At 36.1% G+C, this 16036-nt stretch overlaps 1 protein-coding gene across 3 annotated transcripts; it reads right to left on the minus strand.

Moving 5' to 3' along the window:
• Window positions 1-895: 895 nt before the first annotated feature.
• On the minus strand, window positions 896-4629 carry LOC120120588. 3 transcript variants are annotated; one of them, XR_005515912.1, is made up of 2 exons: window positions 2363-4629; window positions 896-1319 (listed from the first exon to the last, which is right to left on the minus strand). XR_005515912.1 is itself a non-coding variant. In XM_039140193.1 (2 exons), exon 1 carries the CDS (start codon window positions 4436-4438, stop codon window positions 2669-2671), a length of 1770 nt encoding a protein of 589 aa, XP_038996124.1. In that variant the 5' UTR covers window positions 4439-4629; the 3' UTR covers window positions 896-1319; window positions 2665-2668. The 3 variants fall into 3 exon arrangements, 1 of the variants encoding a protein (XP_038996124.1); XR_005515911.1 differs by having other exon boundaries at window positions 1414-4629; XM_039140193.1 differs by having other exon boundaries at window positions 2665-4629.
• Window positions 4630-16036: the final 11407 nt, after the last annotated feature.

A 16036-nucleotide genomic window follows, 5' to 3' on the forward strand; every position in this document is an offset into this window, starting at 1 on the left:
GCGTTGAATGCTGAACGATTCAGTATTAAGCGTTGAATGATTCCATTAAGAGGCAAACAAACAACCCCTCAACATTTATAATAACAATGACGTTCATTGACATCTTTCATTTGTTTGAATTAGTTAGTTAAACTTTTAATTTTTCTTCTATGAATTGTTTTGTGTGTGTAGTTACAATATACGCTTTGACAGTTTTAGAAGAAAATTACAAATCATATGATTTTTTTTTTTTTTTTTTGTAAATTCTCTATGTATTTCTATATATGCATTTTCGTCGATATCTAAAATAAAACTACAAACAATACTATCTTATAATTATTCGGATCATTTAAAAAATAAAAAATATATTTTCCATCAGTTTAAAAAAAATTAAAATTAACAAATAAGAATGAAAATATCAGTCAAAGAAAGCCGCCGAATTTAATAAAATTATAATTTTATTAACTAAAAGTTAATCCAACAAGAAGACCGTGATAGAGAAAACATACCTGGATTTAAATTCTAAGATTTAAATCACGATGTTATAAATAAAGAAAACTGAGTTAGAAATGTCACCATCAGATTGAATATCTGCAATATTCCGTCTACAGAAACCAAATGCAAGCATAAACTATTAGCACGCAGGCAATAAGTAATGCGTGCCCAAGATAACATGCAAAGCATCCTCAAACTCATTATAGCCCATCTAAAAGGAATCGCATCATCTACATAAACCCCACATTTGGCAACGCTGCCATTGTGTCCCTCAGCTACATGACAAATTACCCGAACAACTCGGTGGCGCATCGCCACTTTAATACGAAAGAATCATACTACTTACCACCCCATGCCTAAGGTTAACCAAATATTCATTGCACACTTCTAAATGGTGATTCTTAGTAAAAAATTGATAAGAAGACATTGTCACGTTTACGGATAACGTACCTTCTTCGCCCTTTGAAGAAGACAGCAATAAGTCGTTACACTCTTCAATTGTTTAGTATGGTAGACAGGAAAGAAAGCCCTCCAATCATATCCCAATTGCTCTGCTCTGTGATCATCTACCGCCTTTGGACATATTAGCTGAGCAACATTTGACCACTACAAAGAACCCGAGGCAGCTTCCAGTTTTTGACAGGTAAAGCGTAGTTCACAAATCAGATTACATGTGACGTCTTCCCAGGCCAGCATCATACAATGCCCTTAAGAGTAGATTACGAAATCCAAAACCCCATACAAAGTACAGAAAAAGATTCCAATAAAAAGTTATCCAACCGGCAAAGCACTTCTCGTTACAACATGTCTCGCTCACTAAATTCGAGTGTACCACAAATAGAAGCCTGTTGAAGCATTATCAGTACAACCACAGAGATAAAACAAAAAACAAAAAATTACCTCACACGGGATAGAAACATTTAAAATCAGGAGCCTTACATGTTGCAACAAACTAAAACTGATTATTAGAATGAATGACTTGCTGGACGCTTTAACATCTGATCAACAAGTTAGCTACTGCAATTAAGGAAAAAGAACGAGGCGAGTTAGAAGACAATTAAACAAGAGCACAGCAACTCAATTATAAAAAATAAAAATAAAAACTGCACTTGCTTGGTGAATGATGACAGGAATACTGATATGTAATTAAAATATTCTATACTAAAGAAGTTACTGGCTATCGAAAAACAACAAAAGAAAGGGAAAATCAGATTTTAAGTCTGCACAAGGGCAAGGAGTTTATCGAGCAAAATACAAAAGATCTTCTGAAGATTAGACTTCTGGAGAATTAGCACGATGTTGGTACTGGGATTTTGAGCCCAATAAGAAGGAATGTCTCTCACAATTGGTATAAGAAGCTAATGGCTAGGGGATTAGCATAACAGTAAGTTTGCACAGCATATGCAACTAGAAGATGAAATCGTGTACTTCAAACCAGCGTCTGACAACTTCAATTGGGATTCCTCCATTTGAAGTTAAAGGGTGTATGTTAAGGTGGGTCAATAAATCAAGTGTTTAGGCCTTATTTATGGAATAAATATAGAGAAGGGTATTGGTAATCAAAACCATAGAGGCTCCATAACCTTTCGAAACTCATTCTTAGAACAGAGGAAGCAGATTTGCAAACCCAAAAGCTTCTGTAACGAAATTCATAGAAGCTCATAACAATTGAATCATAATCCAAGTAATTAAAATCTTTTCATAAGCAAGATCAAACTTGAATAGTCCAATTCATCATTTTCAAAGCATATTTCCAACTTCCTTAGTCTAAGCTTCAGCCTTTTCTCTTTTCCTTTTATTAAGAGGGAAAAGAGAAGGGGAGAAAGCAATTATCATGGTTAATAACTCTTTCAACTCAAAAGAGAAAGAGAACAGTCAGAAAACTTACCACCAATTCCCGTCACCGCCAGAATCATGGTGGACAGAACATTCCATCTTCAACTCATAGATTATCATGATTTTGTACTTAACTTTCAAATTATCCTCCCAAACAGGAAATTTTGACAAATAGAACTTTCAGAGTAAATAGGCAACATAAAACGATCAAAATATTGACAAAACGTGATGCTGCAGAATATACAGTCAAATCCAACACTGAAGAGGCTATAAAGGGAGGCCATAAGCATCTCCACATGGTTAAATACTACAAGCATTCCATTACAACTACTGCAGAAAAAAAAAGGATCTTACTTCACTAAGTAGCCTTAACTTTATCATCCCCAACAGCCGAAAGTATAGGTAAGCTATTCAAATACTCATCAAGACCCTCAAAGAACCCATTCCCTTCAATGTTATCCTCCTCCACATAGCCGTCGTGATTTCCCTCGTTCCTCCTCGGCGCAGGCTCTTCAACTTCATTGCTAAACTCCACATTCAAATCCAACTTCCCCAAATTATTTGCCACCCTTCCCATCTGCTTCCTCCCGCTATTAACAACCCCCCTTCGGCTCGATTCAGCAGTTGGCACACCATCAGGCACCGTGGACACACCAATCAGATTCCCACTGTGATCAACACTAGCTTTCTCATTAGTCTGCTGCTTAATTCCCTCGCTCTGTGGTTTCTTAGCATTCCTCCCCACAGACACTTTCCTTTTAGCATTCTTTGCCTTCTTCCTCTTCTCATTTTGCCAATCATCATCATCGTCATCATAAGTCCCAATTGAGTCAGAAATATCTTCATGTACATCATCATCATCGTAATATACTCTTGGAGCAGACTTTTTGGCAGTATTTTGTTTTGCAGCATTCTGGTTATTAGGGCAAGCAAACATGGTCGAAATAGGTGACCAACTGGGAAAATTACCGCTCCTAGAAAATCCTAATGGGAAAAACCCCCAGCAGTTGAAATGCGTGTCCTTTCCATTTACTGGCGGCGACGGTATCACAACCGCATGAAAAGCCCTCCTGCAGTTCTTAGTCTGGCACCTCAATGTACAATCTTCATACAACTTTGGATACTCATAGAGAACGTAACAGTACGGACAAGCTGTCCAGAATGTCAGCACCTCTGACTCAGTGGCTTCTCTAGGCTGAGACACATTAGTTGACTGTGTCTGACTATCCGCCCTAGGAGGAGGAGGAGGAGGAGGAGGAGTTGTGGTCTGGTTAATTTGACTCGTACGAGCTGGCTCGGCCCGATTAAACTGACTCGAGCTATCTGTTCCTGTTTGATTAATCTGGCTGGAATCGACTGACCCTGACTGTCTAACCTGACTGCTCTCACCTAAACCAATCTGATTCATCTGCCTCTTCCATATCGGCTCAGTCGACCGATTTTGCTCCGGCGGCTTGTTATTGAGACCCGACTGCCCGCCGCCTCCTAAATCAGCATTCCCTTCTCTATCAGTATTTCTAGGGCTTCTTCTCGTGAATAGCGGCTGAGTAACTTGCGTCGGCGTCTCTTTCTGCGGAGTTTGCATAAACAGCGTTTGAGTTTCCTTCGGCGCAGGAAGCGGATGCGATTGCATGAACAGCGTCTGCGTTTGCGGCTGCTTCTCTTGTTGTTGTTGCTGTTGCTGAAGCTGTGGTTGTTGATGATTTTGTTGTTCACCGGGTTGACTCACCTGACCATACTGAAGGAACCTCAACTCGTTATCATAAATGGCCTTCTTAGAAGGGTTAGACAACACATTCCAAGCTTCAGAAACGAATCGAAACGCCTGATCTGCGAAAGAGAGCCTGTTCCTCCCAGGATTCAAAAGAAGAGCGAGTTTCCTATACTGACTCGCCACGACCTCCATGGACTGAGTTAACGGCACGAGTTGGAGGATCCTGTACCAATCTTGAGTATTAGATTGTGCCGTTAAGAGGGTGTCCGTCACCGCAAGTATTTGGTCGGCCAGGATAGGAGCCGATTCACGGGCTCGGATCGCGAAGGTTCGGGTCCCGTGCAAATCACGCGTCGCCAATAGCTTCTCCGCTATGCTCAACCACCGCTCAGCCTCCGTAGTGTTACCGTCCATTTTGCCCAATCCGTCTCTCTCCGCCACAAAAAAAAAGCCTCTTTTTTTTTTCTTTTATGGAAGAACCTCTTTGTTTGGTGAATAATGAAAAAGAGCAGAGAAAAATGGCAGGTATATTTTGTGGATGGACGAAAAAGGACAGTTGTTTCAGATAAATCAAAGAGGTTTCCGTTGGTTTGGATGGGATAAGAATATCTGCTTATGGGTATTATTGTCAATTTAAAAAAAATTAGGAAAGTAAACTCAAAAACACAGGCCACTCGGTTGTCATGACTCAGTGGTGAACTCTTGTAATGAATTACATTATGATCTCACGATTAGATTCCAATTACGCTCTACATTAAATTAAGCACATGATTAAATACGCTAAATAAGTTAATTGGATTTCTTCATTTTATTTGAACAAGTTTGTTTCTACATTCAAATAAATGCTTCATCTTTGATTTATATCCAACTAAATTATTTGTGTGTAAAAAGTAAGTTATTTTCCTTTATGATTTGTTTTTTAAAGTATTGAAGATCTGAGTATTTTCACGTAAAAATTATTATTTTAATTTTGAACTTTTGAAAAAAAATTATTTATAAAAAAGGCTTGAATTAAAAATAGGTACTCAAACCATGTTTTTTTTACTTTAATTAATTAAACTATTTTTTGTCAAATTAAGTTTTTAAATTATTATATGTAACCAAGTACCTAAATTATTTTGAGTCAAAATAAGTCCCTAAACTATGGGGGTTTTTTGCATTAAGTCCCTAAATTAATTTTCTTATCAAAACAAGTATCTAATTTTGTGTGACGTATCAACATCTTAAGGGTCAAAAATTATTTTTCTAACTGAAAAATGATAGGACTTAAAATGATTAATTATAATAGTTTAAAATTTTAATTTGACAAAAAAAATTACAAATTGAGTACCTGCTTTTATTTTAAGCCTATATAAAATAACGCTTAAATATGTCACATGGATAGAAAACATGTTTTATTATATACGCGAGAAACACTATTATTATAATATAATTTTAATTTTAATTGTTATTAAATAATTTAAACGAAGCAATAAAAATAATATGAAGAAGAATATACATAAGAATAAAGGGGATAACTATAGTATTATCTCAATATGAGTTGTATAAATATTTTCTCTGAACTTCATATTCATAAGCACGAGTAGTATATATCATATAGGACTCTAAATATAATGGATATTAAAGTTTTAATAATAAAGTTTATCAAAACTCAATCTTATAGATAGAGATATAGATAGAGATTGACATCCACATAAATAAATATTGGTAGTGCCCCTTGAATTTCTATGAAGAAAATGTGTCTCGTTAAAACTTTACTTAGATAAAAAATCTTGTGGGAAAAATCTTAATGAAGGAAAAAGAGTACACGTATCTTTAATACGTATAATATGTTATCTCATTAAAAAAACCTTATGAGAAAAACCCAATGGGACAAAACATTGGTTAAGGGAAAATAGTACAACGCGTATTTACTCTCCCTCATGATAATATCACATAAGATCTTTGATTATTACAACTCAATCTTAAATACAATCTTCAAATATTCAAGTAAATAATACATCAATGAATATAACTTTTCAAATTACCATTTGAATGGATTCGTGAAAAACTTACATTACTCTGCTTTTGAAGATCATGAGGGGAAACTTTAGAAAAATGTGTTTCCTTTGATGTTTAATATCTTCAATTAATCTAATTTAAGTACTCGATCTACAGGTCGAGATAAAACTTGATTGCAAGATTCTTTATCTCAAATATTCTTTTAAACAATCAAGATAGTTTTGAAATTCTTCGGGAATTTTATTTTAAAACACTTCAAGAGTTACAATTCAAAGTATACAATAATCATCATAATTTGATCTTAATGTCTTTATCAAGGCACATGAGCAAGTAGATTCTCATCGATTTGAATATATCACACATGCGTAGATCAGTTCATTTTATATAAATACATAAGCGAATATATTTGAACAAATTTTTGAGGAATTTTTAAATGGTTCTAGCATTTTAATCCTTCAGGGATAAATATATAGGAATCCACAAATCATTAGATGCATTATAAAAATTTTCATAATTACCAAAGTAATAAAGTAATTGCATCCACCACGAAGTAAAAATCTTCATGATTGAAGTTGTATTTTATATCTCACGACTATTTATTTATACCCCACTTGCATTACACCTTTAGGTGTTTGAACTACTTGTTCATATTTTGGAAGTTGATTTAACTTAACTCGAATAGCGTTTTTTTTCCATTTTGGCCAATTATTTTCACATCTATACTCTTGGATAGATTTCAATTCAAGATCCTCATTTTATATCTTTATATCTGTAGAAATATTGTTTGTAAAATTATTGTCGACAACTTTTTTTATTTCGATTCCATTATTTTCTCGTAATGATATAACTTATCGAGATCTCTTTATTATTTTCATTTTCATTTTAAGGTACCTGGAACTCTTCTAGAGTTGTATTATTAGTTATGTCTTAGGTCTCTTCTGGAGTACTCGCCTCCGCTATATGACCATCTTATACTACTTTTTCATTGACAAAAAAATTAATTGTTGGAACCAATTCAACTATCATGCTTCGAACATGGTTTACATTCTTTTGCTCTAACATATTATCCTTCTGGATTTCAATTCAAATTTAGAGCATTTTCAGCTGGTGCATAAGACTTGCTTACTCTCATCAGGTCAGAAAATATTTCTAGCAGCAAACTTGTAATGAATTATCTTATGAATTTTTCATACATATCACTATGTACGATGATCAAAATAAAATGATAATTCATATATCTTTTTCATCCAGCTGTGTATTCTTCTCTCTGATGAAAATAATAATAATAGGCAATTCATGCCATATTGAATCTCAAAACATTCAATAAAGCGAGATTTATACTCAATTTACTTCAAATATCAATTTTGTGCATTTATGGTGGATCGATATAAATATATAATACACAATCAAAATTGTATAATGGTAAAGATATGGCTTCTAACCATAAGATAATCATAAATGAGTATAAATTATTGGCTTGATATGTATAAGTTCTATATGTGAATTAATATATATATATATATATATATATATATAGATTTTTTTTTTGGTTCTCATAGTTTAGCTATTAATAGGAGACAATCAATCAAAATGTTGTTAAACTATTTGGTATAAACAAAAGGCTTTGTGACAGTTATTTCAACCGATATATAATATAATTTTTACAGGCCTGGAATATAAACTCACTAAGTTTAGCAAGACGAATAGTCTTAATTGCATAATAACTAGCTATTAAAAGTTAGAAAATAATCCCTTGTGTAACACCCCCAACCCGTACCCGACCCGGATACGAGTCCGAGGTGTCACATTGACTGTTCAAAATGTTTACTATACCAAAATCTAATAAAATTCAGTTTAACATTCCAACAAAACCCAAATAATCTTTATTGTATAAAACATATGGTTTTACAAATTTGATTAGAGCGTAACCAATACTAATATTTTATCTTACATGCCAACTACATTTCATATGACAAAATACATATAATTTAAGTTCATTTCTGATTTGAACTGTGGAAAGGAGAATCTGACCTGTCTTGTTCTTTTTAGCTTCTCTTCTCACTTCTATAACCTACGTGTAAAACAATCACACGCTAAGTCTATGACTTAGTGAGGCATTAACGTATAAAAGTAACTCTAACTACTTAACCCTACATATACATAGCATATCATACTATCACCCACAATAATATAACATCACATATAATCAATTGTACACATATACACATCATTCATCATTTCCATCATTAACCTTATTTCACCAAAAGCATACATATCATATATCATATATGTATTATTATCTCTTTGTTAGCCCATGTACATATGTGAGAACTATAAATATATAAGTCTATTGAGGTTATGCACTATGCTATCACCACAGCTCATATGGGGTCCCACTAGGGGCATATGAATTTGTCCAAAAGGACCACTATGAAATGTCCCGAATGACCACTATGTCCCGAAGGACCACTGTATATCCCTCGACTCTTGGCATGCCAACTATATCTCTAGATCTCATGACACATAACATAGGTATTATATTTATATCATTTCACATAATCTTATCACATAGGCACACAATTCACTTCCATATAATTCACATGTCACATATACATTTTCTCATATTCATGTCATTCATAATCACATATACATGTGCTCATATCATTTCTTCTATCATATATCACATGTGCATATGATCATTTATTTCATATCATATAACATATGTCCTTTAAATACATTCCCATATCATCTATCATATAGCTTATATTATTACTCATGTATTCATGTAAACATGTATGTCATATCTTATTCACATATGTTCGTATATACACCATATAACACATAAAATAACATATAAACTTATACATGTATTCATGTACATACTTTCTCATCTTATAACTTATATTACATTTGCATGCCATCTTATGACTTATTATCAAGTAATTCAGATAATACGCTTGTATTATTTCATAGATCATTATCATATAGACATAAATGCACATCGCATAACATGTAATGCAAGCATGACATATTCACATAGTACATAATCCTAATCATGCTTCAACTCATGCTATCATATATTCAAATATCGGGAACAGACTTATCACAAGTCTAATTCCCATTTAAAAATACATATTTCCAATAATATGCACTCACATGTGCCTCACTTGCTATCAATTACTCCTATGGGTTACTTTCTCTTCTTGATCAATTCTAACCTTTCAATCATTACGGAACTTGCTCTCGATCGATATCTACACAATCATGTATATATATTAGCATTCTAAATACTATGATTCGATCCTTGATTTCTTAAGCTATAAGAAATATCTACTTTTTTTTCCTTTGAAGTGCATCAGTACACTCTGTAGTATGTGCATCGATGCATTAACTATGCATCGATACACAATTTGCATTCGATGTTTCTATTTTAAGGGATTGAATGATTTCTGGAAATTTACCCTTAATGCATCGATGCATGTTGAATGTGTACCGATGCACACTAGTCCAGAATTCACATTTAAACCTGAAAATTCATTATTTTCAACTTTAATTCTTTACGTTGTATCCCCTTTTCATATACTAAACTCAAATACACATACTTAAGCCCATTTGAACTCATTTATCACCCCTTTAAATCTCAAAATCCTGTCTTCCATATATAATTCAAGAATTACACCAAATTTGCAATATGTTCTAAATCCAATTCTATCACTTCATATCTCTTAATTAGATTGATGACAAGTCAAATTTAACTTCCAACTCTAATTATGAACTTTATTCCAAGTTTTCATTCAAGATCTCCTAATCTTTAATCTCTCATAACTCCATCATCTTTTATTTTTAAGATAATTTAAGCTTTCCTTAAGCTTAATTATTATCCGATAATCATAAACCAACTTTAATTTCGATAAATAATCAACTAGCCACAAAACTCACCTTTGCTATGGTGACTCACGGTTGAAGAAGAATAGAACTCTGGAAGTTTGTTTTACCTTTTTTTCTCTTCCACGTGGGCTTCCTTATCTTATAAAGGAAAATAAAAAGCTTTCATGTAAAAAAACCATTTTGCCCTTTACTTCATCTAATAATTACCAACAATGATGCATAAAATATCTTCAAGTAAGTCATTGAACTATTCAATTATCCTACTTTAATCACTAATTTCTGAAATTTTTCAATATAGTCACTAACCCGGTATTGAGGATGTTACAAATCTCACATCCTTTTAAGAAAATTCGTCCTCGAATTTTCACTGCACACATCGATAAGTATACTACATGTACATATCTTCTCATGTTCTTCATCCACATTTGTTCCTTTATACATTCATCTACTGTCGCTTATCATATAAACAGTAACCAGAAGTTTCAATCCATTTCTGTCTTTTCTCTCCTTCTATTCTGCATTTTCCTTTGACCATTTCTAAAATTTCATATAATGTCACTCATCACGTAAACAGTTGATAACTCCGTAAAAGGCCACATTTTGGGGCCTTTTTAACTTAAGTTATTGAATGCCTAAAGGCTCATTTAGGACCATATAGATGCATTTAGAAGCATTTAGTTGCATGTGGTGAATATCGATTTGTCGTGGCATTTTATTTTTACAGCGGTGCTGCTTTTTGGGAAAGGTACTTGTCTGATGATATGCAGGTATTGAAAGCAAGGAAAAGAGGAAAGAAAATGTCGTGACATAAGGGATTGTTGAGTTAAATAAAAATGCCAAGTTCAACTGGCATTTCGAGAGCGCAAAAGGTGAAAGAAGATATTTTCCCAGCCAGCTGTCCCCGACTCTCCGTGCCCTCTACCCCGAGAAATCCACCTCGAAGATATGCCTGGAAGAATCGGTGCTGCAACTGCCGATTCTGCTGATGACACCGTCTGACCCTGCAAATCTTGTCTATCCTTGGGCGCCTGCGACGGGATTATGCTGGTCCATCAGTCAGCTACCTAGGCTACATCATAGCCTGTTCTGCTCGGCTCTCAAGTACTTAACCATGGTTTTTGGTAGGAAAGTTAATATCAAGTCTTAGGATTTATTTTCCCCTATAAATAGAGGATGAAGCCATATGGAATAAGACTTTGGTTTCACCCAAATTTGAGCTTAAAAAGTTAAAGAGAGAAGGTCTCATCTTTCTCCGTCAATCCTACTTGCTGTGGCATTTCTCCTTGACAAGCCGAAGGGAGTGGCGTTCTAAGCATCCGAGAGGAGCTAGTTCGCTAGGAGCAGTTCTTGGTGGCTGAGGAAGGCATTTGGCAGTGCACGTTGAAGGCTTTTTCTCCTCCCTTTAGTTCTTGATTTCATATTTTGTTGTTGGGTTGTAAGGAATGAATGAAACTTGCTTTGTGCTTGTTTATTTCAAACCCACCATGAACTAATCCTATTTAGTGGGAGTTCGCTTGGATGTTTAAGTTTTTATTGCAATGAATGGTTGATTTTCTATGCTTTATTATGTTTTGTTTGTGAAACTTAATGCCTTAATGTTGTAGGAGCTACGAGAGTAGCCTTTCTTTAGGAGAGCTTGAGGATTCGAGAGAATGCCTTGGCAATTTATCCTTAGTGTTCGAGAGAAACTAGGGGGAACTACATAAACAACGGGTTCTAGAGAGTAACCTAGGCCTAGTCCGCCTTAGATATAAGGATAGGACTTCATTCGACTAAAAGGAGTTGTTCTTGAACGATAAGTTAGATGTTAATGTTGCCGCAAAAAGGTATTGTCGAGACATATCCTGTTATATGGACCAATAGGATCACTGCAAGGGTTTACGCCAATCGGTTTTGCCAGGGCATCTTTAATCTGTCGAGTCCCTTACTAGAGATAGCATAGGGCACCTCAGTAGACTCTATCGGGCAGGGTAAGCATAGAAGAAATACCATTCAGAAAAATAGACTTAGGTTTTCCTTGTGACTCTCATCACCCATTCCAATCGCTGCTTATCGTGTGAGAAAGCTAAAGTCCTATTTGTTAAATCAAGTATTTGCATTTTATTTCGCCTTGACATTTCTATTTGTTCCCACACTTTACAATTTCTTTTTCCACGACATATCCAATTACTACCACACCCACCATCATTCCATTTCCAAATCAGTCGTTCCATTTTTCCATAGCATTATCATTTGTATATACCATCACTAACTTTACTTAGGTGACAAAGTAAAGTGCCTTGACAATCCTATTTGATTTCCCTAATTCCATGTGGAGACGATACTCAACTTATCACTTTATTACTTGTTCGATTGTGTATACTTGCACACATATTCGTACTCATTTTATAATACCCACAAGAGCGGACAAGTTTTTAGCGCCGTTGCCGGGGAATTGGCAACTGGAAGTTAAATTTATTTGTCATAGCATTTTTATTTTACTTGTTCATATTTTCTTTGTAGTTAGCTTTACTTGTTACTTTCCTTAATTTTTCTTCATTTATTTTTCTAGGTACGTGATCCGAAGCAACCCTGAAGAGCCATTAGAACCGATTGATCCTGAAATCGAGAGGCTTTTTAGACAAAGAAGACGCGCTCAACGTGTGAACATGTACCAATTCGGAAATCAAGGCATTGATCATGAGGAGGATCAGAAATTTAAATGCTAGGAATGCAGCCAGACCTCGTGCCATTCGTGATCACTTAAACCTAATCTTAGATGATTTAAATCCTGGAATAGTGGCCCCAGAAATTCAGGCAACCCACTTCGAGCTCAAACTTGTCATGTTCAATATGTTAAATTTAATAGGACAGTTTAGGGGCATGCCAAATGAAGATGTCGGTCAGTATATTCGTAACTTCTTGGAGGTGTGTGATTCTTTTCGCCAACAAGGGGTGCACAAAGATGTTCTGAAATTAAAGTTATTTTCATACTCCCTGCATGACCGAGCAAGGGCGTGGTTGAGTGGCGTACCAACGGCTTCAATGGAGTCGTGGATAGATCTGTGCAAAAAAAATTTGCTGCGGCATAAACCTCCGAATATGAACACCCAATTAAGGAACTACATTGCTTCCTTCAGTCAAGCTTATGACGAGTCGATGTATGAATGTTGGGATCGATACAAGGCATTGCTTTGAAAGTGTTCAAACCATGGTTTTCAAGATTGGACACAAGTGGTGATGTTCTATAATGGAGAAAACGCACCCACAAGGATGATGTTAGATGCCTCGGCAAATAGGACGTTACTTGACAAATCACCAGCAGAGGCATTTGACATTCTGGATAAGATTGCCACTAATGATTATCAGTTTCCATCCACAAGGCTTGGAGTTGGGCAAAAATCTCATGGAGCTTTTGAGCTAGATTCTAAGGATAACGTGTCCGCCCAACTTGCTGCTATCACAAACATGTTGAAGAATTTGCAAAGGCCAAGTGAGGTGAGAGAAGTGAAGGCAGCTCCGTCAGCATGTTTTTTATGCCACGTCAATCACAATGAGAGTGACTGCCCGACCAATCAAGAATCCATAAACTTTGTAGGTAACTTCAATCGAGGTAACAACAACCCCTATTCTAACACATATAATCCTGGATGGCATCAACATCCAAACTTTTTATGGGGAAATCAAGGAACCAGCAGTGCACATCAACTAGCTTGCCAGCAGAATTACAATGACTCCCATAATTATCAATCGAATATGCCATGGCATAATTCTAATAAGGGAGGGCCATCTTCATCAAACACAATGCAAGAGTTTATTGCAACAACAAAAACAATGATGCAAGACCATACAACCTCCATAAAAAATCAAGGAGCCCTGCTTCAAAGCCATAGTTCGTCGCTAAGGGCGTTGGAGAGTAAGTGGGTTAAATTGTCGTGACATTACAAGAACGCAAACTAGGACATTTACTGAGTGACACTGAAGTCACCAAACCTCATGACAAGGAAAACTACAGTGTGCTAACTCTCTGAAGTGGTACACAAATTAATGTTGAAGATAAGTTTGGGGGAAGACCGAAGGATGATTCACCCCTATAACTAAGCAAGCTGATCAAGAAGTGCAAGAAGAAGTACCAGTGGAAGAGGAAAAGGCTGAAGAGTCATCAAGTAAAGAAACTGAGGGGGCAAATAAAAATGTCAAGGCAACTTATGTCCACACCTCGTCAGTACAGGAAGCCATACCCCCACCTCCGTTTCACAAAGACTGAAGGAGCATAACGAAGATATTCAATTCAGAATATTTGTTGACATTCTGAGTCAACTTCAAATCAATGTTCCTTTTCTAGAGGCTATGGAACAAATGCCGACATATGCCAAATTTCTCAAAGAAATTGTTATTAAGAAGAGAAAGGTTGAGTAGTATTAAACAATTATCATGGTAAAAGAATTTTGCTCTTCCTTAAGTAAACTGCCACCAAAGAGACATGATCCGGGCAGTTTTATCATCCCATGTTTGATAGGAGACAAATTTGTTGGGAAGGCATTATGTGACCTTGTCTTAAGTGTGAACTTGATGCCTAAGTCAATATTCATTAAGCTGAGGATAGGAAATGCGAGACCCACCTCGGTCATCCTGCAATTAGCCGATCATTCACATGTTTGACCAAAGGGGCGAATTGAAGATTTCATCGTACTGGTTGACAAGTTCATTTTTCCTGTCGATTTTTTGATTCTGGACTGTGAGGTCAACGCCACAGCGCCCATCATATTGGGGAAACCCTTCCTAGCTTCCAGTCGTATCCTTATCGATTGTGAGAGGGGCAAGCTAACCATGCAAGTGGCCGATCAACAAGTCATTGTGAATGTCTTCCGATCTCTCAAGTACATGGATGATTATGAAGAATGCCAGAGCATTTTGAAGTAGATACAGTAATTGTAAAAGAAGAAGATCAATTTTGCCATGATAATTTCATTCAGCTGGATGATAATGAGAGGCTACTGGAAGACTTAAAGGCCAAAGAGCCTAACAATTTTTCATTCAAGGAACAGCAGGCTAGTTTTCTCAAGGCTAGCCCAGGTACACGTTTTGAACCTTTGAACTTTGAAGAGTTTGTCCCTCCTAAGCCCTCATTACAGTATGCTCCTACCCTAGAACTTAAGAATTTGCCACAACACCTTAAATATGCTTATCTGGGTAGTGATGAAACTTTACATGTGATTATTTCCTATGCCCTCACTCCTACCCAAGAATCGAGTTTGTTAAGTGTTTTGTCACAGCATAGGAAAGTGTTAGGTTGGACGATGGCAGATATCAAGGGAATAAGTCCAACAATATGCATGCACAAAATCCTACTGGAAGAATGCCACATCAAATCCATAGAGCCACATCAAATATTGAACCCAATCATGAAACAAGTTGAGATTAAAGAGATTCTCAAATGTCTCGATGCTGGAGTAATTTACCCCATTTCAGATAGTTAATGGGTGAGTCTCGTTCAATGTGTGCCCAAGAAGGGAGGCATGACCATGGTGACGAGTGAAGACAATGAGTTGATTCCTACTCGCACGGTCACCGGATGACGAATCTGCATGGACTATCGCAAGCTTAACAAGGCCACCAAGAAGGATCACTTCCCTTTTCCGTTCATCGATCAAATCCTGGATCGACTTGCTGGCAAGGCATATTATTATTTCTTGGATGGTTAGTCGGGGTATAACCAGATTGCCATCGCACCAGAGGACCAAGAGAAGACCATATTCACATGCCCCTATGGCATTTATGCTTTCCGAAGAATTCCTTTTAGACTCTGTAATGCCCCGACAACTTTTCAGCACTACATGCAAGCCATATTTTCTGACATGGTTGAGGACTTTCTTGAAATTTTCATGGCTGATTTTTCTGTTTCTGGGGACGACTTTCAAAAATGCCTCGGTAATTTGGCAAAGGTACTGAAACGATGTGAGGAGGCTGATCTCGTGCTGAATTGGGAAAAAAGACAGTTCATGGTAACATAAGACATTGTTCTAGGACACAGGATTTCTGCAAAAGGAATTGAGGTAGATAAGGCCAAGATCGAGGTGATTGAGAAACTTCCCCCAGCAAATTTTGTCAAGGGAATTCGGAGTTTCCTTGGGCATGCCGGAC

This window comes from Hibiscus syriacus, unplaced genomic scaffold, assembly GCF_006381635.1.
Source record: "Hibiscus syriacus cultivar Baekdansim isolate YM2019G1 unplaced genomic scaffold, ASM638163v2 tig00110342_pilon, whole genome shotgun sequence".
Classification (NCBI taxonomy): domain Eukaryota; kingdom Viridiplantae; phylum Streptophyta; class Magnoliopsida; order Malvales; family Malvaceae; genus Hibiscus; species Hibiscus syriacus.

What these genes read in the sequence shown, in the direction of transcription:
- LOC120120588 (XM_039140193.1), bottom strand. Translation starts at nt 4,438, where the DNA reads ATGGACGGTAACACTACGGAGGCTGAGCGGTGGTTGAGCATAGCGGAG.